Source organism: Cyanistes caeruleus, chromosome 7 (assembly GCF_971803275.1).
Source record: "Cyanistes caeruleus chromosome 7, bCyaCae1.hap1.1, whole genome shotgun sequence".
Lineage (NCBI taxonomy): Eukaryota > Metazoa > Chordata > Aves > Passeriformes > Paridae > Cyanistes > Cyanistes caeruleus.
The window spans coordinates 16,452,752-16,467,593 of NC_141707.1; the positions used below are offsets into that span (position 1 = coordinate 16,452,752).

The following is a 14,842-nucleotide window of genomic DNA, read 5'->3' on the forward strand; positions in this document are numbered from 1 at the left end:
TGTGTGTCAAAAAGCACCGTTGACTTTTATAATGGAATTTATTCCATCATTTTAAGTCCCATTCATTACCTTCCCCAAAACCTTCCCCAAGGCAATAAAAGGCTGGAAATCAACATCTCACCTAGAGAACTACTGCGCAAAGTGTCTAACTTGTGATAGAAAAATATTTTTCTCTCTGGTTAACATATTTTCATGAAGATACCCCTCTTACTCCAAAGTAAGGCATATTAAACGAAGTGCAAAGGGAATAGAGACAGGCAGAATAATTGATGAGGTACAATCTTTGGGGAAATCAGAGACAGAAGGGCTATTAAAAAGAGAAGAGATACTTTGGTAACAAACTATGCACATAAATTTATTACCTACCCATAGCACTAAATTCCTGGGTACAGTGAAAGGAAGGAAAGACTGGCTTGTTTTGTAAACAGGCAGCTCAAAGAAAGAAAATCACATGGAAATTTTATATACATCTTTAGAGAAACCATTACTCTACTCTTTTCTGCAATACAAAGATAAAGCAAAACTCATTTCCATGAATCAAGGACAACTAAATAAGACCAAGCTTAAGTCATGAGGTCAAAATATGCCAGACTTTCCCTCTGACTGAAATGAAAAGTTATCTTCAAACCTTTAGCTTGCCTGAGAACAGAAACCATTTGTTTTGGAAATGCAAGTAGACTTGAATTGATCATCACAATTCTTTTAAAGCAGATTACACTGGATGTGACAGAGGAGAAAAATCTATCAAGTACAGTCTTATCCTCACAACACCTATGGCAAACAGAAGAGAACAACACTTGCTATCATTACTATGAGAGGAGCCCTCCAGTGCAGTAAAAGAGAACACAGCCATATTTCCTTAAGGAAATCAGCAGTACTCCCTCAAACCACAGAAAACAGCATGTTCTTCCATAATTCATTTCTTTTGAAATGTACCAATTTCAAAGTGTTAGTTTTTCCAGAATCTTACAGGAGAGAATTGTTACTTGAATGCAGTACACTCCACATACTGATAAACATCAGAATGCTCAGCCAATAAACTGATACTTAAAGATTAAGAAAAGGATGGCTTTTATGCAAGAAAAAGTGTCTTTCCTACTTACTCTTGTATTCTATATATAAGGCATTAACAATATTTGGTTTATCAGATCAATAGTTTCACATTGTATGTTTTCACAAATTTTAAAAATACATAATAATGTGCTTTCCTCTGTATTTAAAACCACAGTCTGCATATCTGTACTATCTCAACTCCAACTTGAAAGAGGACTAATCAAATATATGTTGTTTAAAATGCCCCCAAGCCTACTTACAATGCTTCCACTTCAAAGAGGATGAGAAAGAAAAGTAATTCTTTCCGAGCTCTGAAGTTACACAGAAATTGTCAACATCCGTACCCTGGAGGTAACAATTTAATCCCTGTCAGGCCTATCAGGGCAGAAACTTCCAAAAAACTCCTGGAAGAAACCTTCCCTTCAATTCCCTTAGACTTCAAACTAGGACACTGCCAATGCAAGCACCTCTGCTGACTGACTTAGCAACCCAAACATATAGGGGCAAATCAAAGTAAGTGTTTTAAACAATCCAATGAAGCAGAATTTAAACTAGAGAAACACCCAAACCACAGGAATACATTAAGCTAATTGAGTATATTCTCTGTCTGAAGCACCTTCAAGGCAATGCTGTATAAGTGCAAAGTAACCTTTCCCAAATGTCAAAAAGACATGGCCAGAACACCACCAACTGCATCAAAAATGGAAAATTAAAATCTTCTAGGCTACTACTCTTATTATCCTGTACTAACTAGCCCTTCTGAGGATTGAAGCATTCCCAGAAATCTCTCTTTTCAGGGAAAAAAATGTTCACTGAGGAGGAACTACATTAAATGTCCAGAACCCAAAGAACTGACTGCTCAAAAGCACAAATGCCTGCATGCATTCAACAATCATTTGTAAATTTATTTTAGGAGATAGACTGTAATCAGTCATTCCAAGCATTATTTGTACCTAAGTCTTCTACTTGCCTAGAACACTGATCAGATGTACATATAAAAGGAGAAAACCTCAGAGATTTTCTATAAAACAAAGCCATGCAAAATTTGAAATACTGAAGTAGGATCTTTCAATGGGAAAACCAAGACACTGCTCTATTCAACAGTGAAAGCTTGCAAAGGGAGTCATTAACTCCTGTAGTTTACAAGAGAATTTTTTAACCTGCTATCACTAACTGTTACAAGGAATTATTTCTTTATCTAATCTCAACTTTAAATGAAGTTACTAGTTTACACTAGTAAAGGTATCAATTGATTAAGAGCATAATTTTATTGTAATAGCCAACAAAGTAATCTAATGGTCTCTGCTTCCAGGCTGTACTCAGAAAACAGCTTCAGGACTCTTCAAATCAGTTCCAAAATAAAGGAAAAAAGAATAAAGAAAAACCAACCCCCCCCAAATAAAATAATAATAATAATAATAATAATAATAATAATAATAATAATAATAATAATAATAATAATAATAATAATAATAATGGAGATGCCTACTTTACACCTTACTTTTTCCATACCTTAGTATTCAAAATCAACAATTATCTTTGAATTCTGCCTGCCTTCCTCCAGGCAAAATCCTGACTACTTAACACCAAGGAAATAAGCAAAACAAAAGCAATAACTAAATTTGTGTGTACTCGACCATCATTTACCAAATGAAGCAAACAAAACACTGAGCCAGCCATGAAGGCATTTCCAGCTCAGAGTGACTTGTCCATAAAAGGAATCCTCCATAAATAAATTAGTGCTCTCTCCTTCCTGCCCATATGGAATGAAAAGGAAAAAACAAATTGACATAATGAAAATAACTCCCCCCTTCCTGTTCTACGACCTACCATGTGGGGAAAACCACTAGAAAACAACAGTAAACGATGAGGTGCAAAAGGAAAACAGGAGCACTATTGGCAGGCTTACAGGTGCACAGAAAATTACAGGATGGTTTATGAGGGCCATAATCTCTTTCCCTGGGATGTGTGTTACCTTACACTCACCATGGGCTGAAGTCATGCAGCTACAAAATATTCAACACACTGTGATTTCACTGCTCATTGCAGGGTTTTGTCTATACACAGCTTATAATTAAGAAATATTGTAAAAAAAAAAAAAAAAGGCGGTGAAGAATTTGCAATGGTATTTGGGGTAAGAGATGTTGAAGTTTACCTGAAAGACATTTTTCAAATGTACATCAGCTATTTCAGCATTTAGTTGCCTGTATCATTCTTTGAAAACTGTTGTCATGGCCACATCATTATTGTACTCTGCCCAAATTCTGCTCACAAGAAACAGTAATACAAGACAAGCTGTGCTGCCATCTTAGCAACTGTCTCAATGCTCTCATATCCACAGAAATAACAAAATCAGTATAACAACTTCTTCCCTGTTTCAAACAGCTGCCTGTACACATTAAACAGATGTGTGCTTCTCTGAATTTTGTCATCTATCTTAGCAGGTGCTTTATACCATTTGTATTCTAGTATGAAATGTTTTCTTTCCCAAGAACAGATTCTGTCAAATTGGGATTTTTGCTTTTTCACTATTAAAAGACACTGTCAGCATCAGAACCTGATAATCCAGTGATGTGGGGCAGGGAGGGAGGCACCTAAATCTTTCTGCACCTCACCTCATGTTATGGACAGAGAAGATACCGTGTCCATGAACACTTGAAGTCTTCCTGCAATTTTCTTAAATTAAATATAAGTACCCACAATTGCACCTCTTTGGGAACAGACCTAGCTTTAAAAGTAGAGTAGCATTTATTCCAGGGAAAAGAAAACAAATAGTTGAATAAATTTCTCAAATGTTTAAAGTAGATATATACTAAGAAAGTAATTTGATATCAAGTAAATTAAACTTACTTTTTTGCTTTAAAATTCTGCCAATATATGAAAGCAATGTAAAATATAAGGTTATTTAAGTTTTTCAGTAAAATATAAGATTGTTTTTATTCTGGCTCACTTTCAGAGTTATAGATGATAAAGGGAAAAATAAAGGGTAACCAATGGCATCATGGAAAAATCTATTATTTCAGTCAGTCAAGCTGATCAGTATTCTGGAATAACAAACAAAAAAATACCCTCAAAGAAGTAGCCATACAATAAAAATACCAAAACATAAAATTATTGCCATCTCTTCTAAACAGGAAGGGCTTTTAAGATTTGGTGTAATATACAGTTAACCTAACTAGGTCACATATACAATTTATAAAAGAAATGTTTTAGGGCAGTATCTCATGTGTCTGTTCTAAGCCAGTGGCAACTCTCTCACATCTGACAAGAGCAGTGTTTAGTTTCACATGCTTATTAAGCACTAAGCTATAAGTATTTCACAAGCAGATCATTAGCCAGACATTGTTTCTACATAAAACCATGGATCTGATTTTGTAAAATATAAAACATTCAACAGAAATTAACAGGCAAAATTGTTCCACAATCTGACAATACATATAACAATGAATTCCCTGCATTTCCCTCCTAAAAGTGTTCTGGAAAAATACTTGGAAAGGTAACTACATGACAGTTCCTGAAGGACAGCTCTACCATGGATAGCAACACTCTTTTCCTACATATATATTCAATCACATCCTTGCTCCCAAAATAAGAATGGCTTTATAAATTAATATTATTTATTTCTGCTAGCAAGTGGGAGTCAATTCAATAATCAGACAGGAAGCCAGACTACTGTGGTTCATGCATCAATGATATTGATGCAACCAAATTGTCCTTCTATTTCTTCATTTATTTTTTCAATTTGCCTCTAATGGAAACAGCCACATAATTTAAGGACCAGGAACTTGTACACAAAAGACAAAGGCAAAAATTAAGTCAAAAGAATTGTAAACCATGATGTAAAATCCAGAAGAGAATAAACACATCAGAGTAAAAACTAAGTTACATAACTAACAGGTAGAAAATCTTTCACCCTGTAAAATAAATCAATATGAAGCAGAGCTGGTAAGACAAACCCACTACATTTATGATCACTTATTTTAAGAAGCACCATTTAAACTTCAAATATATGTTAGCATTGCAATGAAAACAAAACAGAACCCTAACTGCTCTCTGCACATTATATTTCATCTTCTTTATGCTCTACAGTAGGATTTCATAAATACTAGGAAATTAACTATGTGGTAGCTTACTGATGAGCTCAAGAGCTTGAGCACTTAACTGATTTACATAAAATTGTGTGAAGCTGAAGTACTCCTCTCTTCAATCCTCAACTTACATAACAACAGTATGTGAGACAAAACACTTTTTTTTTTTTTTTAAATAGTGCTCAGAGGTATTTGGAGAACAATCTCTACTTTCTGAAACATGCTAAAATGTGGTAATAGTGCAATTTAAAAATATGCAATAAATGGAGTGGCATAACTTTTAACCACCAAACCTTGAGCTACAAGCTATTCCGTACCTCACACTTACCAAAAAACTCAGATACATACAAGTTATGTCAATAATAAGTCTTGTCTCAAGATTTTTAGTTATGAGAAATTCCTGTATGTCATTAAATATTGGAAAAGATTTTTCTATTTCAGAATATAGAAAAAAAAAGATACAATCCATTAACACAGATTTTACTCTAAAAATTCTTGTGCAGCTTGAATTTTAGAATTTTCTACAGCAGGCACAAAAATGAGCACAGACTTCGATTAGAAGTTAAGTTACACAGCTTTATCCAGAGAACTTCAGTTGAAATTTTATTTCAGCTCACTGCTTTTATTAATGAGCCTTTTCCTTTAAAAATGTAATTAAAAAAGACAAGTGGACATTCCATTTCTCAAGTTATAATCAGACTACTCCATGAGAGTAGCACAACCAGAGATAGTACCCCTACTCTTCCCCCAGCTGCTTATACTCAGATGTTATTGCCCAGCATTTGGAGACTGCCAGCAGCACTCAGGAACGTGGGGTGAGCTGGGACCACGGGAACTGGCGAGATGCAGAGCAGGCTCCCCCTGAGCATTATTCATTTGCTTTACAGGCAGTCACAGCACCCACCTTCAATCTGGTTTTGAAAGCTTCTGATCCAGTATTTAGGTGACAGCTTGGCCTACTCTCAATCCAAGAAAGTTTTTCAAACCGCTTTGGGTGCAACATACAAGACTCCAGCTGCTTATAATGGGAAACCAGTCTGAACTCCTGGCCATCCAGGCACACTCAGCACGGGACACCAGAGTTGCAGCAGTTAATGCAGTGCCTCTGATGCAAGAGGGAATTAAGCAGCAGCCTTTCCTAATCACAGTCTGCTCACTTGAAAGTCAGAAAGGCAAATGGGCCCAGTTGTGCAACTTCTTCAAAGGCAAAGAGCTGAACTGTTTGCAACCAGCATATCCCTCTTCGCACCTCCCACACCCAAAACAGGGCTCTAGCTCTAGTAACTGGTAAAAGTACTTGCACACAGCAGTTTCACACTCATTGAACCCAGGTTCCTCAAAGAAAAAGTTGACTTTTTTTCAATGACTGTGGTATTTGAAAATACTTAGCAAAGGTTTCATCTTGTGTGCTCTCAAAATACCATGATGGATTGTCAGCAACTCCTGGACCAGCATAGGACATCCCCAGGAGTCACTACGTGCCAAAGAAAGTTGTTCAAATGCCTCTTGAACTCTGTCAGGCTTAGTGCTGGGGAACCTGTTCAAGCTCCCAACCACCCTCTGGGTGAAGAACCTTTTTCTAATATCCAATTTAAACCTCCCCTGACTCAGCTTCATGTTATTCCTTTGGGTCCTGTCACTGATCAACAGAGAGATCGGTGCCTGGCCCTCCATGTCCCCTCTCAAGAAAGCTCTAACCACAGTGAGGTCTCCTTCAGCCTCCCCTTTTCCAGGGTGAACAGACCAAGTGACCTCAGGCACTCCCCATATGGCTTCCCCTCAAGGCCCCTCACTGAGCTGCAAGGAAAACATTGGGATGAAAAAAAAAAATAAAATCTTTAAATATATAAAATCGGATTCCAGACATACACAGAAAAAGCAAAATGAAATACCCATTATTAAGGGTATATGTAATAATAATTACATATTATTAAGATATACATACCCAGTTTTAGGGCAGAAGGAGTCACTTCAATCTCACCAATGGGCTGAAATGCAGCCAGTTGAGTCGCTACCTCTGTCTCAAAGGAGTCTGGGCTATTTCTGTCTTTCAAATTCCCATTGGTGCCATCAGTCTTACGGGGAGCTTCTTGTTCGTCATAAACGGCAATCAGCTATCAAAATAAAAGATAATGCAGTTTGCATATTTAAAGTATTTCCAAATTTCACTCTGTAAAAAAAACCCAAAAACTTATACTTCCTTTAAAGTACAAAAATAATAATGATCTTATTTCAGAACAGCAAACAACAAACACACTGATTCCAGAAAGCACAGACATTTGTGTTTAGATGCATTGACTTCAATATGACTTAAGTATATGCTTCAGCACTGCCCTGTGCTGACACACATTTCCCAGAGTTAGCATGCTACCATTAGTGAGCATTTTACTTTATTTCAAAACACTTACAGATGAGCATGTTTAAAAACACAGAACAGCATTTAATTCTTGGGGGGTAGAGGGTGTTATTAAGTTTTTTAAAATGTAGAGCTACTGACTGACATGCTGTACAAAGGTAACACAACCGCAGAAGCTGCACTGAGCGAGCAGATGCACATTTTATTTGTAAGAACATAATAACTACATTCCAAGGACAAGATCCATCCAGCACAATGACAGAGCATGAGGCTTCCCTAGCTGTCCAACCTGTGTTTCTGTAAGGATGAACGTTTCTTGGTCTAGCACAGCATACATGCACCCAGCTCTTCTCTACCCACCACAACCCTTCCTCCCATCCTGCCCTGCAAGCCTGGACCAGGTATATGTTTCTGAAAATTGTCACTCAGTCACTGGCTTTTACACTACTTCAGGCACATGGGAAGGCTCCAAAGTCTGCTGTCCAAGGTCACACCAATGTGGCCAAGAAAATGATTTAAAAAAAAACAGATTTTTTTTTTTTTTTGCCTCTGTTAACCTGGCCTTTCAAAAGGATCATCCTTTTGGTCTCTATTAATATAAAGTGATCAGACTTTATGGTTATGCAGCCTCATCAAGAAGTGACTCACACGTGGCTGGGTGTAAATTGTATTAAAGCTCCAGGAAAGCGGTTAAGCATGTCACACCTCTGGGAAAACTAACCAAAATATGATTAAAACAAAATAGAGGACATGATGTTCTCAGCTCTGGGATGCTTAGCACTCCAGAGTCCCCTCCAAAAGCAGAGGAGGTAAGAGCAGCAGTTCAAGTGTTTTCCCTACCCTACCACCTGACATGACATAGCTCTTGTGCCATTTAAATGGCAAACACTTTGCCTAAGGTGCTCATTTATTTTACTTTTCTGAACTCCTTCAGATTATCCTACTGTTTTCCCAGCTAATCATGAAAAATACCACAACACACACAACTGGTTAGGCAACATCAAGACATACACAGAAACAAGTTTAAAGGATTGATTTACTACTTTTTCTCTCTCTCTGTTATTTTAAGGTCTGCATATGCTCTCTCTTATAAAAATATTAGTACATCAAATCTCCTCTGACACTTCCAAGAACTGTCAACAATTATATCCTATGAAAAACAGTATACTGAAACAAACATTTAAACAAACTCATTTGCCCAAGGGAAGAAATGAATGTATGAAGGAAAAGGAAAGAAAAATCCTAAAGTGCTTCTAAAAGGAAGAAGCTGACATTTTCAGGTCTTCCACTCATTTATAATTTGGTTGCTAGAAATGTGTCAGCTCATATTTACCAAGGCACATTTCAGAGACACATAAAATCCTTTAAATAATTAGGTAGAAAATTTGCTCTCTTTTTCCATGTGGAGCCTGTTTCCCTTCCATGGCCATACAACTAAGTTTTTACAATACATAATTTGCTTTTTACTTATCCAAATCCTCTAGAAAAGATTTACTCCAGTAACAAGGACAACTCTCTTTGTAGTTTATTCCTGCATAGTAAAGTACCCAAGTGTTCACACTGCATTCGTTATGTCCCAAAATTACATATAGCCAAAAAGGCTGACTGAGATCCAGATACAAGCAGATCACAGCAATTTTCCCCAGTACCAAGAAGAAACAAATCAAAACCCCCATCTTATTGTATCTTTCATTTGTTACTAAAATGACTATTCATGTTCCTGCTATTCTGGCAGCTCATCCTGATTTAGTAAGTTCCACCAGCATTGTACACCAAAATGTTTGCTTTCTCACTCTCTTTAACTGTGGAAATTTAATTTCCGCAAAAGAGGCTGTTACTAATGAAGAGGAAATTGGTGATTGTGTAGGACTGGGGCACTGAAAGCACTTTAGGTAATAGCAGGATACAAAGTTCATTTGAGCATCCACAGTGTAGAATGGAATACATGGAACTCAGTTGTAATTTGATGGGAACAACCAAATTCCTCAACCAAACAAAACTTGGTTTCACACCACAGAAATCATATTAAATGCTATATTACTTTGGAATATTCTATGCTTACTCCTCTGGGATGTTGCGGAGATGAAAAGCAGGATTTGGTTAAAAAAAAATTAGACAAAGTCATGGAAAACACCAAGAAGAACAGTTAAATACATACGTACAAGCACTACTTCAGTCTCAGAAACCTCCAAAACATGTAGTAGTATAAGCGCAAACCAGGACAAACTGATGCTGTAATTACTCTACTTCTATGTGTTTTCTGCAAGTTTTTTTCCAATGGTCACAGGCAGAGACCAGGGCAGCAGCCATGTACATACTGCAGTTTCTAAGCACCACATCTTTCCTCTGGTCCTCTGAAGTTCCAATGAATCTTGTACAGAAAGGATAATATACAATTATTTTAACAGGCAAGTCAGGTCCCAGACTCCCAACACTGAGATAGGGCAGGCACCTTACCCACCCACCTGCCCCAAGAGGCTGACTGAATCAGGGCCAGCACAGCCTTTCCCCAGCATTCCCAGCAATGCTGCTGCTCCTCACCACAGGCACCTGTCACTGACCCAGGGTGGGTGACCATGTCCCCACAGCTCCTTTCCCCTGTGCAGGGACACAGGTCAGCGGGTGCTGCCCCTGAGGGCTGAGGGAGTCCTGCATTCAGAGGCCCTGCCCTGCAAGAGGCCAGGGGCATCACTGGTGCCCACGCCACCTGCGGAGGGTCCAGGCTACAATAAAGTTTTGATTGCAATGACAATATCCTCATGTTACCGAGGGTCCCTAAAGCACCTGCCCTAGCACTAGGTGATACTGCCCAAGAGCTGAGGTTACAAGTTCCTTCCTCGACACCTGCTCAGAAATGAGCTGGGCTCTGGCAGGTTGAGGGGCAGAAATCACAGTGCTCCAGTTCAGATAAAGCCCCCAGATCTTCTTCTGTGGAAGGATTACAAACAAGTGATTCCATGCTTCTGTCAGCTCTGCCCCTTGCGTCCCTGCCAGGTCCCTGTCCACAAGAAGGTTCAGCACATGGAGACATGCTGGCTCCTCTCCTCCCAACTCCTGCAGCAGAGGCAGGAGAAGAGATGACAACACGACGCCCCTTCCCAATTGTACCCACACCAGCACTCTATTTCCACACTCTGAGCCCAAGCAGACAGGGCACAATTGCAAGCCAACACCTGCAATGCAGCCTGGCAAACAGCTGGAGGAAGATTCCACCTGAGCCAGACCACATCAGCACAACACCTGCCTGAAAACAGGAGCCCTCTTACTGCTGACATTCTGTGAGTGGCTTCTGAGAGAAACCCACAGATCCTTAGTCTACACCCAGGCACTCTTTTGACAGATTTAAAAAAAAAAACAAAACAAGGAAAATCTATCATTCTTTACAGTATGGAACACACCAGTAATTAAGTAACATGATCTAAACTCCCATTTTTTTACAGAGTGTGGAAAGGAGATGCTACACTACTGCCTGTGTAGGTAGCAAAGATATGATGCCTTTCCTCCCTAGTGAAATAAAAAGCCTTTTTCTAGAATGTTTATTTGGGAGAGAACTCCTCAGGACCACAGTTGCAGCAGCTATTCTAACAGTTATCAGTAGCAATTCTAACACAAATACACTGCTAATCAATCAAAGTATTATAAATATCTGTTTCAGCCTTTCAAAGGGAATTAATACAATTAAGGTTATGTAAATTAACTACTCAAAAATAATTCTCATAATTGACTTCTCATTTCCAGTATGGAAAATTCTTTAATTGGAACAGACTGCCAAAATCTTCTGATTGAAAAGAATTTCAGGATGCATTAAGAAATCCCCACAAACATATCAATAAAACACCACCACAGCTTCCAACACTAGTTTATTCTTTACCAGTTTAATATTTACAAATACTGAGAATTCAGTAGATCGGCTGATTAGGGTTTTCTTAACACATTGAAATATTACTGCAGACATTTGTAAATTGATCAATTTGTACAATTTTGTACACTTACTGTAGTCAGGCATCTCTTTTTCAAAGGTTATTTAAAGAGCATGAATATTTATTGTGAAAGGTATTTCTATATAAGTGAAATAGTTTTACAACCATTATTACTGTTATTAATAATATCTATTAACATCCTACTAGTTACACAGAAAATCAATAAATTATCAAAATTTAGTACTAATCCATCATTTCTGATTACTAAATTCTCTCTGCCAATACTGACACAGTCGCAACACAACGCAGCAATGACAAACACTTCCATTTTATTAGCATTTTTGGTGGTACCTTATTACAAGGCATGGTGATACAGCCAAATTTTAACTTTGGATGCTGCCCTATGGCACAGTTCTTCCAATACTTTACTGACATTTCAATTGCAAAGCTTGCAGAAAAGTAAAACAAGATTATGTACAAATTACGTGACCCCATGCCCCAGCACACTCATTGGATTAAGATCCAGCACAGGGCACACACCTCCAGGGAGTGGAGAGACACCACACAAAAGAGGCAGCAAAAGAAGTCCTTCTAAACTAATACTGCAACAGTTTTGTTTCACTCCTTGCTAATTAAGCTTAATTAAACATAACTTCATGGAGTTTCAGAATTCTAAAGAAAAGCATCTTCACCTTTGAGCAAATAGCAGCGATTTAAGGAACTTGTTTGTTAAGTCAGACACAGCTGACTTTACACTGCCCTATACACCATTTTAAATAAAAGGTTTCATAATTATTTCTCTTCAAACTACACTTTTGACAACAAGATTATTGTTAATAAGGTTAAAACCTGTATATTTTACTAGCTTTTCTGTACTGAATTAGAAAATAGACACCACTACTTCCCTTCTGACCCCAAACACCAGGCATTTACATGAAGTACTAAGGAAGAAATGGCAAAATACAAGCTTGTTTGCAATTAAATTAATCAGCTTTCAATTACTGTCAGGATAAAATCACAGAGAAGTTCTCAGGCTAGCACTGGTACATGATTGAAAAGATACAATTTTCAACAGCTGAAATTATATACTCAAATCCACAAAAAGCAATTAAATGCTCAACTTCTATTAAATTTTTCGTTCAAGTTGGATGGAAATATTTCCTCTTAATTTTTTTTTTTCCACATTCACTTTATCTAGATTCTTCTCTTACTTAGGGACAACTGAAGGCAATAAAATTGTGGGTTTATTCCAGACATGTTTGTTTCCTGTTCAGGTACTCTCCATCTATGATTTCAAATGCCCATTTAGGAAAAAAGACTTTTTTTCACCTTATCTTTTTTTCTGATGGCCAGTGCTCTTGTGAGAGTGGTTCTCAGTTGCTCATAAATTAATGTGGCTAAAAAATTCTCCCTTTTTTTGGGTTCATTAGTAAAAGACTTTTCACAGAAAGCACCTGAATTTTAACAAAGAGCTGTAAGGAGGAGTGGATGAAAAGCCCAGTGACTATTTCATTGAGCTTAATGGCATAAGGAGAAGCAATGGCTTCAGCTACAGGAGAAACTGATGCTCACCACAGGACCACATTACCTTGTTCTCTGGTCCCTCAGTTTGGGATCTCTGGACTAATCTTGAATTTACGCCTACACATACATAACAAAGAGATAGAAAGATGCAGAGTATCTCCGTATGGGCTGCACTGATACCAGAACACAGCAACGTTCAAAATAGTATTTTAAAATAATTTTAAAAATCAGAATTTCAGTGAGTTATACTTTTAACTTATGCCCACAAGGGGACAAGAAGACTTTACATCAAGGCAAGAAGACAGAGTAAAGTGTACCATATGTTGAACCAAAAAAAGAAAAAATGTATTCACAAAGACACTGTGAAAGTTCCTTCAGAACTCCACAAACCAATTAATGTAAAATCAGATTTTATATATTACTTATGAAAGAATCCAGTTCAAATGGTTAAAAGATGAAAGCCTGGTAACAGTGCAACACAGAACTAAGGTAATTAGGGTACCTCAAAATGGATGAAAGCGTTATTTAATTTTTCAATTTAAAACTTTCCTGGAGCTCTACAACCTTTCTTCAATATTCTTTCAAGGTATTCTTCTGGTATATAGTGATGAGTGTTTGAAATTGTATTCTTGCATAATAGTATGCCTTGGAATTCCTTAAACTTAAAATAAAGGCTGTCAAGGAAAAATACCAATATACACACCATATGGCAAGCCTTCCTTCACACCTACAGACAAAAACAAATTACAGATATATTACATGAAAGCTACGGTGATTAGCTTATCTTGTTTACCTACATGCCAAAACGACATACACCAAAGTGTCTTCCCAAAGACCACCTGACACTTTTCCTATCCTTGTTATTCAGATTTTTTTTTTGGTAGTGTCCAAAAGCGGCCAAGAACGGAATCCTACTACACACACACAAACACCGGTAGCCCCTGCTCTGAAAAGTTACCATGAATACAAAAATATTAAACAGGAAGAGAAGCAGCATGCCTAGCAGATGCCAGGCCCAGCTCAAGACTCAGCTATTTCAGAAAGAAGGAAAAGGACTTTTTGAAAGGTCATGGAAAAAAACAAACCATTACCTGATTGATAAGCCCTTCTATAATTCTTCTTCCTGTCCAACCTATTCCTCTGTGGGCACATGTGACTGTACTTCAAACAATGCAGCTGATTGGGTACTTAACGTTGATATTTGTGGCAAAGTTTGATGAGCCCTTCAAGCATGACTGAGATGTAATTTTTTAAGCCACTTAGTAACTACTTGAGAGCTGTTATGGAGATCCATAGTACAATACCGACGTTCCTTGAGGGTTGACTTTGGGTAGCTTCCCTGGCAGATATAAATGCTAGTGCTAAAATGTCAAGGATTTATAATTATGATGGCGGATGCATAAAACACATAAAACAAGCCTTATTAGGGTTGATTGAAGTAAATATACCAAAGGACATTTCTCCTTTCTTCTGTACAAGATTCATGTTCAATTCTATTTGTAGCCTGTCACACTCATTATGTTTTCATGTGAAATAGCTACTGAGTTTTGCTAGATAACAAATGCCCTTTGCTTTTTTTCTTCCTCTCTCCAAGTGAAAAAAACAAATTGAAGGAGGACTGTGGAATGCAAGACCGATTATTTTCTTTCTGCTTAACTTGACACTGAGTACTTTCACCTATATGGACTTTACAGAAGACGAGCTAATTTTGAAGAGTCCATTTAAAATGGCACTATAAAAAAGTAGATAATTAATACCAAAGACTGCATTATTTACTAGAACCATGCTTGTCAAATGCACTTATTGGAATCAGTCATTGAAAAGGAAAATTTTACTGTGCCATGAAATACGTCTATACTTAGAAGTGAGACATCATAGTTCCTATATTGTGAACAAGCAGC

At 37.5% G+C, this 14,842-nt stretch overlaps 1 protein-coding gene across 5 annotated transcripts in view; it reads right to left on the reverse strand.

The window, feature by feature from the left end:
* The window catches only part of PARD3B (par-3 family cell polarity regulator beta), a 392,133-nt gene that overhangs the window by 267,358 nt on the left and 109,933 nt on the right, over positions 1–14,842 (reverse strand). For all 5 annotated transcript variants that reach the window (XM_086897517.1, XM_086897518.1, XM_086897516.1 and 2 more), the window contains exon 3: positions 7,087–7,255. In XM_086897517.1, the coding sequence (XP_086753643.1) occupies positions 7,087–7,255 (169 nt within the window). The remainder of the gene's footprint in view (positions 1–7,086; positions 7,256–14,842) is intronic.